This window comes from Sciurus vulgaris (genome assembly GCF_902686455.1).
Source record: "Sciurus vulgaris genome assembly, chromosome: 1".
NCBI lineage: Eukaryota > Metazoa > Chordata > Mammalia > Rodentia > Sciuridae > Sciurus > Sciurus vulgaris.
In genome coordinates this window covers 53,032,478-53,053,187 of record NC_136461.1, presented here as the reverse complement: position 1 = coordinate 53,053,187, position 20,710 = coordinate 53,032,478, and the positions used below count along the sequence as shown (strand labels likewise).

The following is a 20,710-nucleotide window of genomic DNA, read 5'->3' as shown; positions in this document are numbered from 1 at the left end:
TTCTCTAAGTTGTTTTTGCCAGATATTTTGGTCATCGCAATGAAGAGCTAACACAGTCATCTATGACTAGTTTGTAAAAAATTCTAACAAACATTCTCTAACCTGGAAGGGAGGACACATCAGAAAAAAAATACAGGAAGCCATTTTCCTGATTAGTGTTTCCATAATTCAGAAGAAACTTGTCAATGAATACAAATCTACTAAATTTTGCCTATGTCCTAAAGGACACTTTTTAAAATGTCTTCTCTTGGAAAAAAAAAAAAAAAAAAAAATTCAGCCCTATAAGTTGCAAGTTCCCCTGTACCTTTTAACCATTTTCCCCAATAATAACAGCTTACATACCAGAACTTTAAAAACCAGTGCCAACCCACACATTTATGGTCAACCAATTTTAGAAAAATGTTCCAAGACCATTTAGTGGAGAAAGAAGAAGCTCTTCAAGAATGGATGCTGAAATGACTGGACATCTATATGGAAAGGAAGGAAGAAAGAAAGGAAGGCAGGCAGGCATGAAGGAAGAAGGAATGAATGAATTGAACTCTTACTTCACATTATACATAAAAACACAGACACTTATCTCACATCACATATAAAAATGAACTCAAAATGGATCAAGATATAAATGAGAGCTAAAAAACCATAAAACTCTTAGAAGAAATCAGAGTGACAAATCTTCAGGAACTTGGATTGGCAAAGGATTCTTAGGACACAAATAACATGAGCAGCAACAACAACAGAAAAATAGACATCTCAAGCTTCATAAAAAAAAAAAAAAAAAAAAAACTTGTGCTTCAAAAGATACTGTCACGGGCTGGGGAGATAGCTCAGTTGGTAGAGTGCTTGCCTTACAAGTACAAAGCCCTGGGTTCGATCCCCAGCACCGCAAAAAAAAAAAAAAAACCGTCACAAAAGTGAAAGGACAACCTATAGAACTGGATAAAATACTTGCAAATCATTTATCAGATAAGAGACATATCTAGAATATATAAGAATTCTTAAAACTAAATGATAAAAAGACAGTTTTTAAATAGGCACATGATCTGAAGAGATATTTCTCTAGGGAAGACATGCAAATGGCCAATGAACACATAAGAAGCTCCCCTTCACTAGTCATCAGGGTCATACATCCAAATCAAAACCATGAGGAGATGCCATTTCACCAATGAGGACAGTTAGACTTGAAACTCAGGACAAGTGTTGGTGAGGATAAGGAGAAATCAGAACCTTCAGACATTGCTGGCAGGAGTGTTAAAAGGTGTTTTCATGGTGGAACAGTCTAGTAGTTCCTCAAATGATTTAACCGTTACATATAGCCCAGCCATTCCCTCATAAATATACATCCAAGAGAAAAGACATGTGTCCACACAAAAGTCTATATACAGATACTGAGAAGTAGCATCATTCATAATATTAAGCAGCATCATTTAAATGTCCATTAGTAGAAGAATGGATAAACAAAATGTGAGATATTTGCATGATGAAATAAGTTTTAAAAAGGAGTCAAGGACTTAGATGATACAACATGGGTAAACCTTGCAAATATTAGGCTAAGTGACAAGACCATGTATTATATGATAGTATCCAAATGAAATGTTCAGAACAGGGAAATCTACAGAGACAGAGAGTAAATATCAGTTGCTTAGGCCTGAGAGGAGACAGGGGATAGGAGGTCATAGTTAGTGATATAGTATTTCTTTCTGAAGTAATGGAAAATCATAAAATTGGCAGGAATGCTCCTATCTGTGAATATGCTAAAAATCCCTGAATTATACACATTAAATAGATAAACTGAATGATATGCAAATTACATCTCAACAACACTATCTAGAAATAGAGTAAAATACAAAAATACATTAAACAAAATAAATGAGCAAAAATACCCCCAGCTCTCAGGCCTCAATTTTTGTTTTAACCAGGCTTTCCTGGCAGTAGCCAAGCACACAGCTCTTCTGTACAAGAGAAATGTAGACAGCTCTTGGAGATACAGTGCTTTTAACAGGTTCTAAGGAGACAGCTGAAAGGGCAATACCAAAACTTGTCATTTACTACCTTGAAGGAAAGAGCTCTCTCTGAGCATGGATCACTGTTATGTACTTGACCTTCAGATACAATGAGAGACAAAGCTTTCCCCCTCAGCATCCAAGTCTCCATTAAGAATTGCCTATATATGATGGTATTCAGTAAGTCCTCATCGTGTTTGGTGCTGGAAATATCCTTTATCTTGACATAGAGTTACATGAGGGCATAAATGTTTACAAATACATCAAGATGTACACTTAAGATTTGTGCACTTCATTGTATCTTATATGTCAATTAAAAATAAAATCAGGTGAGCACGGTGGCACATGCCTGTAATCCCAGTGGCGAAGGAAGCTGAGGCAGGAGGATAGCAAGTTCAAAGCCAGCCTCAGCAAAAGCAAGGTGCTAAGCAGCTCAGTGAGATCCTGTCTCTAAATAAAATACAAAATAGGGCTGGGGATGTGGCTCAGTGGTTGAGTGCCCCTGAGTTCAATCCCTGGTATCCCAAAAAATAAAATAAGAAAAATGACTGTGAAAGTACTATGTAGACTGTCATGTGCTATGCAACCAAAAAATCTTTTTAAAGAAGTTGTTAGGGGGGAAAAAATGTAGTAGGTTTCTAAAGCAGAACACAAACCATAAGGAAGAAGTACCTGTACATTCTATTCTTTACCTGTCCTCAGTTCAATGATATTTACCAGGGAAACATTGTGTTATAGACATTGGGTGATACAAAACTAATGTTCGGTACTCTTAAAACACTGGCCATATCTCAGTTGCCAACACTATTAACTTTTGGTTAACTTTGTGGAACAAAACCCAAGTCATATAACTAGGAATCAAGTCCTTCCTTCCAACTAAGGTTCAATTGTTTCTTGCCTAAACCATGTTCTAAAGTCTGTTACTATATGGGGGCTTGGGGGTCAGCTCTCAACAAGATGGTGAAACAGATATGGTGAAACAAAGAGTTTATTATTTGGGGGAGGGGGGTTCTCATATTGAGGAACCTGCAACCCCTGGTTGATCCCTTCCATCCCTCAAGATTAGGAGTTCCCCCTGTGGACCTAACCCTGGGCAGAGCTCCAGCCCTCTTCCTCTCTTCCTTCCAGATCAAAACTCCTGAGAACTGTTTGACAGGCAGAATTCTAAGATGATCCCAGGTTCTGGCTCCTGTTAATACAAGCCTGCATAATCTCCAGGATTGAGGTCTTACTCCATCTTTCGGTTATATTAACACAGCGCAGTTGACTTTCAAAAAGAGACTATCCAGTAGGCCTAACCTAATCAAATGAAATTTTAAAAGTGAGTTTTTTTGGTCTTTCTTTTCTTTCTTTCTTTCTTTCTTTCTTTCTTTCTTTCTTTCTTTCTTTCTTTCTTTCTTTCTTTCTTTCTTTCTTTCTTTCTTTCTCTCTCTCTCTCTCTCTCTCTCTCTCTCTCTCTCTCTTTCTTTCTTTCTTTTTTTCTCTCTCTCTCTCTCTCTCTCTCTCTCTCTCTCTCTCTCTCTCTCTCTCTCTCTCTCTCTCTCTTTCTTTCTTTTTTCTCCTGGCTAATGCCAGAGGGGAATCAGACACACTCCAGCTGGTTTACAAGAAATTAACAGCCATGCTGCAAACTAACTGCCTATGGAAGCCACGTGGCAGGAAGGAACAACCTCTAGGAACTGAGAGCAGTTCCTAGATGATGGCCACAAGGAAAACAGGCACATCCCCATGATTGCAAGGGCATAAATCTTACCTACAGCCAGTGAGCTTGCAAGAAGAATCTAAACTCAAATGGGAACTGAAGCCCCAGCTGCCACATAGATTTCTATTCAATGAGACCCTGCACAGAAATCTAGCCACACTGTGTCCTAAGGAATTCTGCCCTAAAGAAACTGACAAAATAATTCATGTTGCTTAAGCCATTGAGTGTGTGGTAATTTCTGATAGAGTAGGAAGAAACAAATGCAATACTGAAGGCAAGTCCTACCTGCAAAGATAGAGCGAGGTTTAGATAAAAGTTCCACCACATCTTTCTTTTTATAAAAAATGTTTTTTTAGTTGTAGGTAGACACCTTTATTTTTATTTATTTATGTGGTACTGAGGATCAAACCCAGTGACTCACACGCACTAGGCGAGTACTCTACCGCTGAGCCATAACCCCAGCCCAGCATCTCTTTGTTTAGTCTGTATTCTCGTCTATGAGATGGAACCAAGCCCCTACTTCAAGAATATATGAGAGGATAAGGAGGGCCAATGTACATAAAGTGCTTGACACACAGCAAGTGCTCCAAAGGTGGTGACTCATGGTTTCCCACTCAGTGATGAGATGGTCCTAGTATGTGAAAGTCAAGAAACACTTTTTGAACAAAGGAATCTTGACAAGTCATTTCAAAGTCTGTTCCTACAGAGTGTCATCAGTAACAGTAGTTTCCACAACAGGGTTCCAAGGGCAATGCCTAATGAGCAATAATTCTGCACAAGTGATGTGATATTGCATATGAGATGATCAGTTAAACTACAACTCCAAAGCAGGAAGCATTGTATTCAGGAACGTGCTCTCCATAGACAGCACACGTTCTAAGCATGAGGTTCATACGACAGAAAGGAGCATTGCAAATATTTCCATTATCCATGTTAATCAACACCACAACCTTTGTCAATGAATTAGAAAAGTGAATGTTAGAAGTGGATGTCTGTAAAATGCATGGATTATTTGCCAGCTTCATGAATGCAAGATCCTTACTAATAGAATTAAAGACATATTCAAGATAAGAGAATTGGCCAGAATATTGTAGAGATACTCCTATTCTTTTACCAATAAGGGCAGAAGCTTGGTAAGTATGTCCTCTGAATGACCATAAGTCATTCACAACTGAAGGAATTTAAGTTGCTAGGTGCTGGCAATTTTGACAATTAAGGACTACAGAACTGTCCCCCAGAATGTTGGCATGCCTGTGAGTGTAAATTAAAGAAATAGTGAGAGAGCAAGAGAAAGAAAAGAAGAAAGGGGGGGCGGGGAGAAAAGTTAGTTGTAATCACAACAACTAAAAGAGGAGACCTGGAACTTTATCAAGTATATAGAGTCCTTTTGCATGGACAATTTTGTAGCTACTGGCTGATATACAACTGTTAGTCAATGCCTGTATGTATAGTAGAATAGGGTCTCAGAATCAGTTGTAACTAGATGGTAAGGTTGTGGGATAGTAGCTGAACCTCACTCAACTCAAATCATTTGACTGCTATCAAAATCAATCCCCCCCAAAACCACTAGGACTTGTGCATATACAGTCTTAGATTAGTTTACAACAGGTGGTAGTGATTGAGAGCTGTTTGCAATATTAAAAAATAAAATGAAATGAAAAGTTCAAAATGTGCTGTTCATAAAATAAGTGAAATGTCAAGTTTTTTAGATTGGGCCTGGAATTATACCAACCCAGTGTCATAATTCTAGTTAACTTGAACTGCTCAGAGGATCTGATTGACAGTTAATGGGCAGTCACTGATAACTTTCTTTTAGCTAGAAGGAAAAAAGTTAATTCCAACTTACCAGGAAGTTGGGGTAGGTATGTTTTAAAATATTAAAATAAAATAATGAGCTCCCTGTTACTGAGTTTGTCAATCCTTTCATTTTAGAGATAAGGAAACCGAGGCCTGGAGCAGATGAGTAATCTTTGTAAGGTGCTCTTCATGTTTCCATAGCTGAACTCAGACCTCCTCAGGGTATTTGATGTGACTCTCCTTGCAGCGGTCCCTGGCTGTGCCTCAATCAAAGGCTTGCTGGCCCCAAGCCAGATTACTTATTTAGCATCTGCAATTTTCCCACATTTCCATTGCTGAAGGCAGAAAGGTTATCAATCAGGCTCAAGAAGCTATTAGTGTTTTGGCAAATTCTTCCTTTAAGTATTTGTTATCAAATGGGTAACAAGGGGCTAATGAGATTTTTTTTAAAAGTTCCTGCTAATGAGTAAACCCTTAATTGTGAAAGCTTTAACTCAATAAAGAGACAACTATCCCTGATATTACCTCAAATGATTAACATAATGGGGAAATGTGGGCATGGTGAGGGACACAAAGATTTTCACAGACACCCTAGCTAGAGGATAAGCCCTGTTGGGGTGCACAGGCTGATGGTTCAGACCAGGTTCTTATCTTATCTGTGGGGTTCTAGAATACAACAGGAAGCCAAAACTTCAAGTCCCAGGGAGTGAAGCAGTAGAGAAATACTAGGCATGCTGATGTTCTCTACAAAAAGTTAACAAGAACCATCCCAGTTCTTTGTCCCTTCCCAAACAATAATGTCACCCAAAGTGGTTCCCAACACCTGGAGTTACAAACTTGTGAGTTGGTGATATGCATATACCTCATTTTTCCCCTTTCCTCTGAGTCAGAAAGGACAAGTGTGACACAACCCATTTTGGAGACAAGGAAACTTAGGCTCAGACATGGCATAGTCACATAGTTGCTTTGACAAAAAAGGCATAGACCTAGCTCCTCTGCCTCCAACCCCATGTGACACTGTGCATCATGACCCATTCCCATTCCCTCTACTATTCCCTCACATCACCCTATTTCTGTGTATTGTATTAAAAAGGAAGGGGAATTTAAGTTAACCTGGTTGTTAACGAGAGTACGTCAATGAAACAGTGGAGACCAGCCTGGATATTGAGAGTTGGGCTTAAGAGTCATTGATTCTCACTGGAGATGCAGCATAGAAACCACTCCCCTGTGGCTGAGAGTACATCTGTGGCTGTTATCTTGGAGTTGAGAAGTTAAGCGCAGGTCATGGGCTGACAAATTACTACACTTAAGCTCTTCTTCCTATCCCATAATGGATCCTCCCCTTAAGGAGATTCAAACATTTAAAAAACACTAAACCAGACCAACACCTCCCGAGATCCTCTTCAAAGGCTTCCTGGTTCAGAAAGGGAAGCCTGCAAGAGATCAAGTCATGTTCAAAGAGCAGCACAAGCTGTGCTACCACAGGATTCCACTTTCCTTCCCTCTGAAGATCTAATCATTTCCTTTGTTTCCCAAGGAATACAACCAATTCAGCCCCAGGACTGCCAAGTTCAATCAATGACATAGAGAAGGCAGGGCAGCTACCACAGGAAGGTGGCATATACTTTAAAGTGTAAAAGGGTTATGCTAATAGGAGAAAAAAAGAGTGATCAGGTAAAGGTGCTACACTGTCCAGGTCCCTCTTCCTGAGGGGAAGCTTCTTGGTCATGATGACTGCCAACTTAAATCCAAAGTTGATTATGTAACTTCTCTACTCAAGACCCACCCCGCCCCACCTTGGCCCTCATGGTTCCCTGTTACTCTCGCACTGGCCTCTAAGGTCTTAGTGACCATTTGTATCATTTTGCTGCACTGGTCTCCTTGCTGTTCACCCACATCCTGCCAGGCTCTCCCAGAGACTAACTTAGAGTTACCCACATGGTAAAAATCCCTCATCTTTGAATATAATTTTTCAGTGAGGCCTATAGTAAATATCCTATTATAATCTCATAGCCTCCCCTCCAGTCATCCTCCCACACCCACTTAATTCTCTTTACCTTCCTTTACTTCTTTTTTATTTAATAGCACTAGCTATTCTTTATGTATTCACTATGTCTATTGCTTAGTTTTTCCTGATGGAATGTGACTGGAATGTAAATTCCATGCAGAAAAGGATTTTTGTCTGTTTTGGTAAGTGATGAATTAGTAGGACCAGAAAATGCCTAGTATCCAGGATACATTAAAAAATAAAACAAAACAAAACAAAAAAACATTGTAGGGCTAGGATTGTAGCTTAGTGGTAGATAGAACACTTGCCTAGCATGTGTGAGACACTGAGTTCAATTTGCAGCACTACCTACAAATAAATAAATAAAACTTCATTAACAACTAATAAAAAATATTTTTAAAAAATTGTGCTAGGACTGGGAATGTAGAACAGGGACAAAAATGCATGCTTAGTATGCATGTGACCCTGAGTGCTGATCCCCAGCACCAAAGAACAACAAATGGCTGATCATGTCTTGGCCTTTTGGCTAAGATCAAGTGTAATAAATATTTGCTGGATGAATGAATGAGATGCTACCTCTTTACTACATTGACAGCAGCTAGCATTTACTATGCCTCAGACACAGTGCAAGTGCTTTATCTACATCAAACTCTGATCCTCACAAACCTATGAGACAGGTCCTGCAAGTTAAATGTCCCTTTGTAAAAATCTTGGGACCAGAAATGCTTTGTATATCAGATTTGGAAGTATTTGCATATATATAGTACAATATTTTGGGCAACAGAATCCAAGTCTGAACACAAAATTCATTATTTACGTTCTCATATACACCTTGTACACAATCTGAAAATAATTTTAAACAATATTTCTAGTGTACCTGTATTTTTACTGTAACACATCACATTAAGTCAGGTGTGGAATTTTGCACTTGTAACATCATGTCAGGTTCAAAATGCTTCAGATTTGGGGGGATTTGGGATTTTGGGGTTTCAAATTCAACAAACCTGTAATAGTATCCCCAATTTACATGACACAACTGAGGCTTAAATGACTTGGTCTAGGATCACACTGGTAGTTAAGTAGAGAAGTCAGAATGAAAACAGATCTGGCTCAAGTTAACTCCAGTGCTATGACTTCTCATTCCAGCTCTAGACAAATTTTGAGGTTTTGTTTATGAGGGGATGGATATGAAAGACAAAAAAGAATTAATTGCTCCTATGAATCCAAGGGAAGTCTTTAGAAAAAAATTTCCCTAGATATATTTCTATATTGTAGAATATCCCCTTGTGAGAGAGTAGGAAGAACAAAAATCAGAGGATGAAAATGTGAGCTCAAACCCAGAATTCTAATCAACTCAGATCAATGTGAGCTAATAATCCTATAAAACAGGGATAATAATGTTTATCATATGAGATTATTTTAAGGATTAAATGAGATGTTCATGAAAACACAGAACATGGTGTCTGGCTCATTACTTGGTCTTTGATTCTTTCCACTGTGACACCCTCATTGTCAGAATCTGATAAATGAATAAATATTTATTAAGCACCAAGTATGTGCCAAGCACTATGCTGGGTGCTAGGGGTACAAACACAATAATATGGTGTATTACCAAATAAGACAGCCTCCAGGTCCAGGGATGAGGCAGAGCTGCAAAGCAGCTATTCTAGAACCATGTTCGAAATGACACTACAGAGCTATACACTGGATACCATAGGACACTTGGTACTGAAATTGACTGTTTTGGCTAAAATGAGAGTAGAGAAAGATAACGGACTGCAGAATCACCAAGAAAAAAAGAAAGTGTAAAAAAAGATACATATATTAAGAATTGGGCTGGGCGCAGTGGCACACACCTGTAATTCCAGCGATTCGGGAGACTGAGGCAGGAGGATCCAAAGTTCAAAGCTAGTCTCAGCAACTTAGTGAGGCCCTAGCAACCCAGGGAGACTCTGTCTCTAAATAAAATATAAAAAAGGGCTGAGAATGTGGCTCAGTGGCTAAGCGTCCCTGGGTTCAATTCCCCAGTACCAAACAAAAACAAAAACAAAAATTGGGACTGCATAGCTGATTAGGGGTGGAGGAGATGTTGCAATATCTGTGGATTAGAATTAATTTGGAATATTCAGTGTTGGTCTAGTTTACATGCTTCTTATGAAGGGAAAAAAAAACTACTTGAATAAATCAGCATTTTCTCAGAGATTCATGTAAGAATCCTATTAAGTCTCTTCCACCACTTCCTCTGCAACCTTATGAAGCACACCATAAATTCCAAAAATGAGAAGATCCAAACAAATTCAAGTTTTATACATATTTTAAGTTCAGAAAGTAGAATTGGACAAGGGAAGGAGTAAAACTGATGCCTCCCCAATTATTACAATTAAAAGCAACAGAATTGGAGCTGTGAATCTCAGCTGCTTTTGCCTAAACATAAACAGATTAGCATGTTAGTTTAATTTCTGTATTCCACTTCAGACCACCTGCATCCCCAAATTGTGTCAGATAACAGGCCTTTCCTCATACATTAATTTTACATTACCCTCTCTCCCAGGCAGCTAGGGAGCTAACAATCAGTCCCTGCGGCTCAATCTGAGCAGAAATTGGCATGCATTCCGACAACACAACTACAGCTGTTGCATAATAACATTTATTTCATATGAGGAAGCCGAATCACCACAAACACTAATAATCAAAATGATTTAAGAAGGGAAAAACGCTTTGCAAGAGTTCAAACTTAAAATGATAGAAACTCATTTTTGTCTTTAATTGCATGGGCTTATATTCCAAAGGTCCTAAACAAATGTCAAACCAATCAGATTGGAAACACATCTAGGTTTAGGAGACTGTTGAAGTAATTTAAATTCAGTGTCTCACACAAAATGGTAGTTTGTATTATTTCCTTTCTGTTTTCAATATAACCTGAGTGTCTATAACTTTCACAGTCTCCAATTCTGTTCACAATGTGTATCCCAAAGAAATTATTTTTAGAAGTATCTAGTTCAGTTAAGATGAGTATAAATTGTTAAAAAGTTAAATTATTAAATTATTTGCATTAATGGGAATAGAGGATTCATTAGGAGGAAAAAAAATCTAAGAAAATGTCATTCAGGTTAATCCAGATCCCTGTTTTTCCTTTTCTTTGCCATAAGTATATATATTATATTGTTTCATTACTGTGAATGTGTATTTTCCTCCCAAATTATCCAAATTATTCTGTAATGTGACCAAAATCACATGGACACCAGCATACCAATGAGGAGAGCCTGGACTGGGGATTCCATCTCCATTGCACCCAAAAAAGAAAATACGAGCTCTGGAACCTGTGAGCAGATCGACTTCATGTTCTTTTTCAGAATAATTACCAGTTATTATTCTAATTGTAATTTCTAGGGACAAATAATAATTCCATGACAACAAATCAGGCCAAATTATGCCACTTACTTGATCATTCATACATATTGAAACTGAATGGACTGAAACATACATTGATTTCATCAGGACATTGACAACCTATTTCAGGCTTGATGCCTGAGGAGATAGCTAAGCGTAGGTCATGAGCTGACATCACCAAACTCGACCTTAGGAACCATCCTGAAAAGTTGAGCTACTGCTGGAGGCTAAAAAAAAATACAAATGGGGTCATTACGTAGCTTTGTTGCAGAGAAAGCACCAATAATCTTATTGCCAACCATGACTCTAGCTCTGCTGTCTCCCCCATTCCTTGTTTCAATGTTTTCAAAGGAGTTAAGAGGAGCAGAAATTAAAGACTTTTATGTAGAGCTACAAAAAAGAAAACTCACAGCCAAGCTGGCAAGAGGCCTTCTTAGCTAGATAGCCATATGGATACCTCTTGAAAAAAGCCATATGGTTATACTTGTTATTTTTGGCCTTTCTACCTTTAACTCCTTTCTTGTATATGGAGGGCTTCAGTTATTACCACCAAGTGATAAATCACTTTGAATTTCCAAGGCTACAAAAGGCATTTACTGGCAGTCAGTGTGGGTTTCACTTTTAGCTGAAGACCCTGGAGAATTCTTAAGTGAGGGATAGTCATGCTCTCCAAAAACATTATTTCAATAAGCTAGGTCAACACTTGAGAACCATACTTTATCTTGATGGCTAAGATTCAAACAGAGAAAGTAAAACATGAGTGGAAATGAATAGTATGAAGAAGGGACATACTGGCCGAACTTGTCCCCAAATATTTTTTTAAAAGAAAGAAAAAGAGAAAGCTCTCCTCTAAAGAGATTACCTGGAACACAGACTGGGCGAGGTACTAAGACTTTCTCTCAGTGAGGATTTCCCCATCTATAAAATAAGGGGCAGTAACATCAAATAAGAAAAAAACAGTGACTGTTCTATAGCAGAAGGGCTATTATTCTCCTTCATTTGCAAAGTTCTCCCAATCCTACCTACCATACTGTTAGACTCTGCTTTAATGTCCTGCAGTGCCTACAGAGATCTTAGTTACAATAAAAATAAAAAGAGTCCCCAAATATCTAGCATCTAACAGGCATTGTGCCTGCCACACACAGATGGGCAAAAGAAACAGATTCTTCACCATAAGGACCAGAACCATTATCAAATCCTTTACTACACAAAAGTGTGGCCTTTCTTTGATACTCTCAATCCCAGTTGTACCCACAGCCATATTAAGCCCATAGATTTCTCTCTCCACCAAGAATAATAAGCAATGAATACCCTGAACTCTCAAGGTCCAAAGCACTCCAATATGGACCATCTCATTTTAATCATATGATAATCCTGCAGGAGGTTCATAAGGGCACCTAGCATTACCTCAACTTATCTCAGTCTTGGACCCACTGTGCCAACCTCTTTGCCAATTTCTGGTTTTAACAGTTTTAAAACTTTGTAAGCCTGGATGGTATCCACTAGAAAAACAATACCTCAAGATATAAATTAATCAGAAAGGTGATTTATCAGATAGACATTAGGAACACAACAAGAAGCAGACACTCAGTCTGCTTCATGGGCTTGGGTAGCTGAGAACATTGCCCAGGAGAACAAGCCATGGAACTGGCCTCACAAGAGGGCCACTATGGAGAGCGGGTTGCTCTATCAGTAGCATCTCCTCTTTCTCCATGCATTTGAAATCACAGATTGTCCCATTTCTATTGAATTTTCAAAGTCACAGGCAACAGTTTCTGCTCACCTAGAGAAAGTAACACACACCACACTAGCTGTTGTAAGGCAGAAAGGAGTATTACCTGCCTTCCCCCTACCAGTCCCTGGGCGCCCAGAGCCAAAAGGGTGCCTAAGTTGCAGGGCAACCAAAACAGCAATCAACTTCTGAAGTTTCACTGAATTCTCCCCTCTTTTGATGAGAGAAGATACTGATGTGCTCAGATTCATGCAGCTGAACAAATGCCAGCACTGAGAGTCCAACCAGAACTCCTGGTTCTTGACTCTCAGTAAAAAGTTTCATTAAAATGCAGTTTAACAAGCACACTAAGTCACCCTAAGTATAGGTTTTTTATGAATGTTGCAATCTGTCTTCAGTATTGTCATAAACATAACTTTGTGGGTATGGGGAAGGGGCATATGCTTGCTGCATTGTCTGTTTTTCAGCAAGATGTCAAAAATGTATTGATAAAGGTTCCCCCCCCCCCGAAACCTGTTATTTTTTCATCCTTCTGAATTAAAAAATTTAACAATAGTTGTGCAAGACAAAATATATCTAAGAGTATCAGTAGAGGATCATTTTCTATGCCTTAGATTTACCTCATTAATAAACTGGAAGGGAATGCAAATGTTGCTAAAATTAAAATAGGTATAACATGTCAAGTTCTAAAATAAATATATGCTTTCATAAAATCTACCTCATAGCTGTAACTTCAATTTATATATAATCTTGTAGTGTTTTTCTTCTATCCTTGGAGATTTAACAAAACTTCTCCACTTTAAAAGGTCCACTAGAGCTGATTGTATGGTCAAAGAAAAACTAGACCTTATAAAAATCACTGGATAACTTCAGTGTTTTACCCTAATTCCCCTTTCCTTCCTACTCATTTTAAGCCAAGAAAGATAAATGAACTAAAGCTGTTCATCTTTAGTTGATTCAAATCTACCTTTTTAATAACAAGTGGCTGAAGCCAAAAAGGGATTAAAGATGGCGCGCTTTCAACAATTCCTTATTACAGTCTAGGATTTACTTTGCAATTATTCCCTTCTGGGCAGAGCCAAGGCCCGGTGAACTTGTTATTACCTAGTCTGGAGATTTCTAAAAAATGAAAAGTCCATACTTGCTACAAGGGGCAAGTACCACAGGCATTAAAGACACCAACATGGAGGAAGCCATAAGGCCTTTGAGAATGGCGGTTCAAAGAGATGATGAGCCCCCACCCTCAGAAGTAAAAGCAGAGAGCATTCTTCATCCACCCTTAAGTTAGGAAAGAGGTAATGGAGAAGGTATGGATGTCACTGAATTTTGAGTTCTGTATAATTCTTGGTATTGTTTTTCTGCAATGTCCTGCACTTTCTCTTATAGTTACTAATAAAATCCTTAAAATGGAAACCAAAAGATCTTTTTTTCCTCTTTGCTTGTCTTCGGAATAACAAAGATGAGGGGAGCCGTCGCCAATCATGGAAGGAGAAAAACAGAGTTGGGAAGGGCAAGAGAATGAAGGAGGAGGGGGTGCAGAAGGAGCAAGAGGGGAGGAGGGAAAGGGGAAAAGAAAGGAGAAAAGGAGGGGGAAGAGAGCAAGGGGGTTGATGGCAAGGTCGCCAAAGGAAAGAAAGAGCCTGGGAGCCCAGAACCTTCCTCAAGGATTGAAAGGTAGAACCAGGGAAGCAACTTACTCATGCTTGAGATGCTGCCTTGAGCTTAAAAGTAATAAAGAGGGGCTGGGTTATATCTCAGTGGAGTTCCCTCATTGCACATATGAGGAACTGAGGCCTGGAGAGATTAATTTGCTAGTCTTAGGTCATAGAAGAGAGGATATGCTCTTACATCCTCTGGTTCTAAATCTGATGCTAGTTCTCTCTCAGCAAGTTCCCACAGTGCTCCACATCAGCCCATTACTTACATAATACAAGGATGCTTCTGTGGGCGTTCCTACAAAAACACATGAGAAGACCATGGTATATATTACTTTGTCTGCCTTAAAGATGAGGACACAAAGCTTCCACCCTTAAATGATTTGTCCATGTACATACTTAAGGTTGGACTGGAGTCTCCTGACTCTTATAGGTGCCCTTTCCTCTAAGTCTCATATTTTGACATATCAAAAGAAGTCAGTGGAGCTCAAGTTCCTTTCTCACTCTCTGAAAGCTTGTTTTTGTCTTATTTCTGGCTCATCTTCCTAATCCAACCTGAGTTTCCACATTCCCAATCTCCTGCGCTGCCAGCAGATTCCTACTTCAGTTCCCCCGGAGCCTCAGAGCCTCTGCTCCATGTCCATCTGTGCATGATGCAAACTTTTCAGACTCAGAGAGTAAAGGAGAGCAACCAAAAGTAAAATATCACCTTCCATCTTGATATCAACCAGGTGACCCATTCAATTCAATCAACATTGGCTATAGTCTCAACCATGGTGTCAAAATCAATGAGTAGGGCAAAGATGATTTGGGCAGGCCCTGGATCTCGTGGAGCAGGCAGAAGTGGATACAACCATAATGCATGACTTCGGAAAGAGGCATGAGAGAGGCACAAAGAGCATAGTAAAAGAAACTATACCTGGATGAGGGAAATGAAGAAAGGCTCCCTTGGAGATAGGTGGCTATGGCTCTAAATTGTTTGTCCTGTTCTGATCTGAACACATCCAGAACAACCTGGATCAATAAGATGTATAAAATAGGCAGGCACGGTGGCGCAGGCAGGAGGATTACAAGTTCAAGGCCAGCCTGGGTAACTTAGACCCTGTCTCAAAATAAAACATAAGGGGCTAAGGATGTAGGTCAGCACACTGGAGCCTAGCATATACAAAGCCCAGGGTTCAGTTGCCAGTAACACACACACACACAAAAGAAAAGAACAAAGATCTACTAATTAACAAGTCATGAAAGTCATGAGCTTCCATCACTCCCAAGGATTCACATCTCACACGAGATGGTAAAGTTACTAATTCCATCTCACAGGTGAGTAAGTTGAAATTGCACCCTAAAAGTTATTATAGAAAGAACCCCAAAGCAAATGCAATTCCTTGTCTACCAATGGTCTTCAATCACTTTAGAACTGTGACTTTTCCAATTACTCCAAAAAACATAGTAATGGAGCTGCGGTCTCCAATCACTTTAGAACTGTGACTTTTCTAATTACTCCAAAAACCATAGTAATGGAGCTGCTTGAACAAAGAGCAGGCAATTCAAAGTATTTGTTCAGGAAAATTCATGCCAGAATCCTAAACAGCTTTATTGCCATTTGAAACAACTTTCTAGGTGCCATTCAAGAGAATCTTTTATCAGAAATCACAATGTGTACTGGGCAGAAACAAAACCATCACACACAAGGTGCATCAGATGCTCTACACCAGATGCTAAGCTTAAAAGTCACATCCTTTGGATCTTTCTTAATATTTCCCCTCTCACCCCTCCAGGTTAAAAAAAAAAAAAAAAAAATCACTCCTCCCCCCTCCTTATAACCATTTCAGCCAGCCTGAGTTTACCCCTGGTTCTGCTGTCATTAGTGTACAGCTCTATGAAAAGTCATTTCATCTTTGTCCTTCCAGTCCTCCTCTGTATTAAAATAATCCTAACAGTACTTACCTCATTGGTGGTTGAGAAGATTAAGTTAATTAATGCACATAAACTGATTTAAACACAGCCTGCCTTTGTAAGCATTCACTTTGTTGTGGCCCTTTACTGCTCTTCTTGGGTGTAGTCCTTAAGAGTCCAGGGGGTTAAATGCTGGCTCTCCATTCATTAACTGCAATTAAAGAGTCAATCTTACTATCTACCTCCAAGAAAGGTTGTGAGGATTACATAAGGTAAAGCAGATAAGAATACGGAGCACTTAGCAAGTGCTCAATAAACGACAGTGCTACAGTACTACCTGTCTTGGCACCCACCAGGAACTTTGGCATTTTTGTTTTGTTTTGTTTTTTAATTCCTAGAGCTCAACACAGTGCCAAGCACATCCCAGTGCTTATCACATGTTAAATGACCAAGTGGCAGGCTGCAGCCTAGTCTGGCCTATCACTAAAAGAGAATCCCTGGCACCTGGCACTTCTTAGAAGCACACAAAATGACACACACTGAACGGCCACAGTAACTCCCACGGCCGCGACACACCACCTTGTTTTCCATAGGACACTTTGCCCCATAAAAAAGAGCGTCTCCTCCACCCCGTACCATCTCCACACTTTTTAACCAGGTTAAAAAATTAAAAATAAAAAGCAAGCCAAAGTGGATAAGAATGGAAGGGACGTGGAGGTGGAAAAGGCAGCCAGATCTCACACCATCCCTGAAGAGCTACTGGGCAGGAGAAGCAGAAGGAGCAGGCGAGGCGCAGGCATGGAAGACAAAGGGCAGAGAGCGCGGTGAAGGCAGAGGAATGGACAGCCAGTGCTGGGTGGCATGGCGCCGGGAAGAGCGCAGAGGCCCAAGGGAGCAGGACATTAGCCTCTATGCAGCCTCCTGCCAGGTAATCTCAAACGGAGTGAGGGTTCGAAGAGGTGGTGGAGACAAGGGTGCAAGGAAGGGTGCCTAACCCGGCCAAAAGGAGGGGTGGGGGTGGGGGGTCGGGGTATTGCACTCCCAAGAGGGGCGGGGCCCCGGGTGGGCTGGGACAGGAGGTGGGGCAGCTGGAAGAGCTGCGTTCCAACCTTCCCCAGCGCTGTCCGCTGTCCGAGGCAGCGGGAAAGCCAAGTCTCTGCTGAGGCCACCAAGGGTGCATGGAGGAAGAGAAATCTCCCGGGCCCTTCCTTCCAGAGCTCGCGGAATGTTCATGCCGCGAGATAAGCAGAGTAAGATAGCTACCCTGACAGCAATACCAGCCCACGGACTCACCATTGCACTTGACTTTTTTTCCCCTCCACTGGGTATGATGACCTTGAGAAGAGGCAACGCCAGCAGGAACCTACAGAGTTTAAACTGGGTGGTGGTGTTGGTGGTGGTAGAAAAAGCACTAGTCTCACACTGAGTGAGATGCGGATCTAGAAGACTGAGGACCTACAACCAGAAAAGAAATGCTCTCCTGGATAGGCAAAATAATTTTTTTTTCCGGAGAAAAATTTGGAAGTTTTGGTCTCAAGAGTTGCTTTTTGAAACCAACAGTATCCTAAAATATCAATTCATGGAAATAAAACTATAAATAAGAACTATGACCAATTGAACAAATTACTGGATGTTTTGTGAACATCATCACACTTGTCTTCACAGTCTTTTGATTTAAACATCTAAGTAGTGCCTTCCTTGGGACAGGCACAGTGCTGGTGGCTGACTTATTAAAGGGTGGGCAGGAGGTCCTAGGCCTCATGGAATCTGCAGTCCACCCAAAGGTGGGTACAGTGTGGAAAGGAGCTTTGCAATAGGCGATCTGCACGTGGTTATGTCCAGGTCAGTCTGTATTTTCACTACCACATCCTGTCTCCTAAAGATAATAGTATTTCACAGTGAACACCTGTTTTTACCCTATTGCTTAGGAAAGCAAAATAAACTAAGAGGAACCTATATATAAAAATGAAAGCATTCAACCCAATAGGTAAATCCAAATGTTGTAAAAATGACAGCGATAGGGTTCTGATACACAAAGGGGTTGTAAATTAATAATAAAATTATTAAGTCCAAGACCATTGTGTCCTTCCAGATTTAAATATAAGAAAATACAATTCTAATATTAGTCTGTGCCATTAGTCTGTGGTGATAAATGCCATTAGTCTCTGGTGATAATACATTTCATTTCTTTTAACTAAAACAGGTGTTTTCTCCATATCAAAAATTTGAACCTTTTCATGTGCATTTCTGTTGTGCACATCAGTGGTTCCTTTATGTCGGGAGTTGTCAAATTTGGCCTGCATTTCAAAAGGACACAGAATGACAGAGCTCTAAGGGCTACCTCCAACCTCTTCATTGAACAACAGAAAGGGAAATAGTGACAGAGGTTCAGGTCCCTTAGCTTGATGGCTGGCAAGGCCAGAAATTGGAATCTAAGTTTCCCAGACAAAGATCGTCCCAATAGTACATAGGAAATTGAAACTATTAGTCTAACAAACCCCTGGCTTAGTCATATTTAATTCTCTAGAGAGGCCCTTCAGTTGCAAAATATAGCCAATTGAAACTTAAATTTATGGGGAACTGGCCAATAAAAAGATTTCTAATTGTCCCAATTGTTCAACATAAATTACCAATAGTTTTGAACTTCCTTACAAAACTCATCAGCTGTACCCACCACCCTATACAGAAACACATTTGAAAATGTGGACCAAAAAAGTAGTCTCTTCTTTCACATGCTAGAGCGCATCTTAAAAATATGAAATCATATTTTTCATGAACAAATTCCTAAAAGGCATTACTTAGTATAATTGCTCTGTAAAATTTTTCTCTTTTTTTTTTGTTTTTGTTTTGCTTTTCCACATAAATATATTCTGTATTTTCTCTAAAGTAAGCTGGTGCTTTGACAGATTTTAGATTTTTCCCCTCAACTAAAGGCACTATTCAATTTCAATGTCCTTGGAGTGTTTTATCTGGGGATTAGACAACTGTACCAAAACACAGCTGTTCCAGTTTTTTCTCCTTTATTTTTCACATTAAAAAACTCCCACTATCAGCCAGTCCAATTAGTTACTCACTATCAAAAGCCGGCTTTGGTCTTTCATCTTCTGGAAAACTGGATCCAAGTGACAGGGTGTCATGGAAACTGTATCTTGGGTCATTTCCTGTTTCAATTGTTTAGTCACAAAAAAAGTTCTGCTCTATCAGATGGAAATTAATGAATACTTGCTGTTGCCTTTTGAAGAGTATGCAACTAAATAAAAAAGTAATTATCCTTTTTGACCAAGTTTTCCCACTAACACCAGGACTATATGGAGATCAGTGCACCCAAAATGGGAAAAAAAGGTACTTTGATTGATGCAATAAACCAAGGTTCGTTTCAGTTCAATTTCCATAATTCAGTGGTCAGTTTCAATGCTGTCTGTCACTCTGGTTTGGAAAATGTAACTACAGGTTAAATGATTTTAATTACAGTTGACTTTATTCATATACTTTCACTTAGAATAAAACTTCAACCTCTCCTTACCTATTCTATTTCACCCCAATTTTAACATTAAGTAGGCAGAACTAGTATTTTTGTTTTTAACTTGAAATGCCCTCAACATAAGAGAATGTATAATAGAAAACAAAATTTTAATATAATTGAAAAGATTTCATGCTGTATCTTATGCTCTGTAAACAAAACACACACAAGTGTGTGTGTGTGCATGCACATGTGTGCACATGCGCATACATGCAAAGTGGAGTTTAAAGACTACAAGCAATACCAGGCAGGGACATGTGTGGAGGAAACGAAGGCCTGGCTGGAATTCAGTCATAATGAGCCCCTTAGTGATTTAATGTGTACCAGTGAACATTAAGGATAGAAACACAGTGCCAGACAGGACAATGGAGAACTCAACCAGTGTTTAATACGTTTCAGCTCTGTCTAAATAACTGTTGGCAAAAAATGTGGAAGCAATACAACAAATCAATTTTAGGGCTCAGGAGGATTTGCTTAAATAAGACAGCCTTGAAGTGTGCATTACAGAACAAGTTCACAGCTCGACTGTGGGAAAGGCGTCTACTTGACACACTTTTTACCCTTGCTTAGTTGTATGGCTTTTCTATTCAAAACAATAAAAATTTAGGTTGTTCTTTTTCTGATACTGGGGATTGAACTCAGGGGCACTCCACCACAGAGCTACATCCCCAGCCCTTTTTATGCTTTTATTTTGAGACAGTGTCTCCCTAAGTTGCTGAAGCTGATTTGAACTTGTGATTCTCCTGTCTCAGCCTCCCATATAGCTGGAATTATGTGTGCCACAGCACCTGGCCATTTGGAGAATCCTATACAGAAGGAACATGAAGGGAAAAGAGGATGCCTTTTAGCAATAATAACCTGAATTCTAAAACATATATATATATATATATATATATATATATATTCTAAAACATATATATATATATAATATATATATATATTCTAAAACATATATATATATATATTTATATATATATATATAAAATAACTAATGGACCTTTATTGTATTT

General features: G+C 39.4%; 1 protein-coding gene across 1 annotated transcript in view; it reads right to left on the bottom strand.

Annotated features, from left to right (window-relative positions):
- The window catches only part of CACHD1 (cache domain containing 1), a 211,225-nt gene that overhangs the window by 157,009 nt on the left and 33,506 nt on the right, over positions 1-20,710 (bottom strand). The window contains 1 exon segment of the mRNA XM_079136579.1: positions 19,255-19,341. Coding sequence (XP_078992705.1) covers positions 19,255-19,341 — 87 coding nt within the window.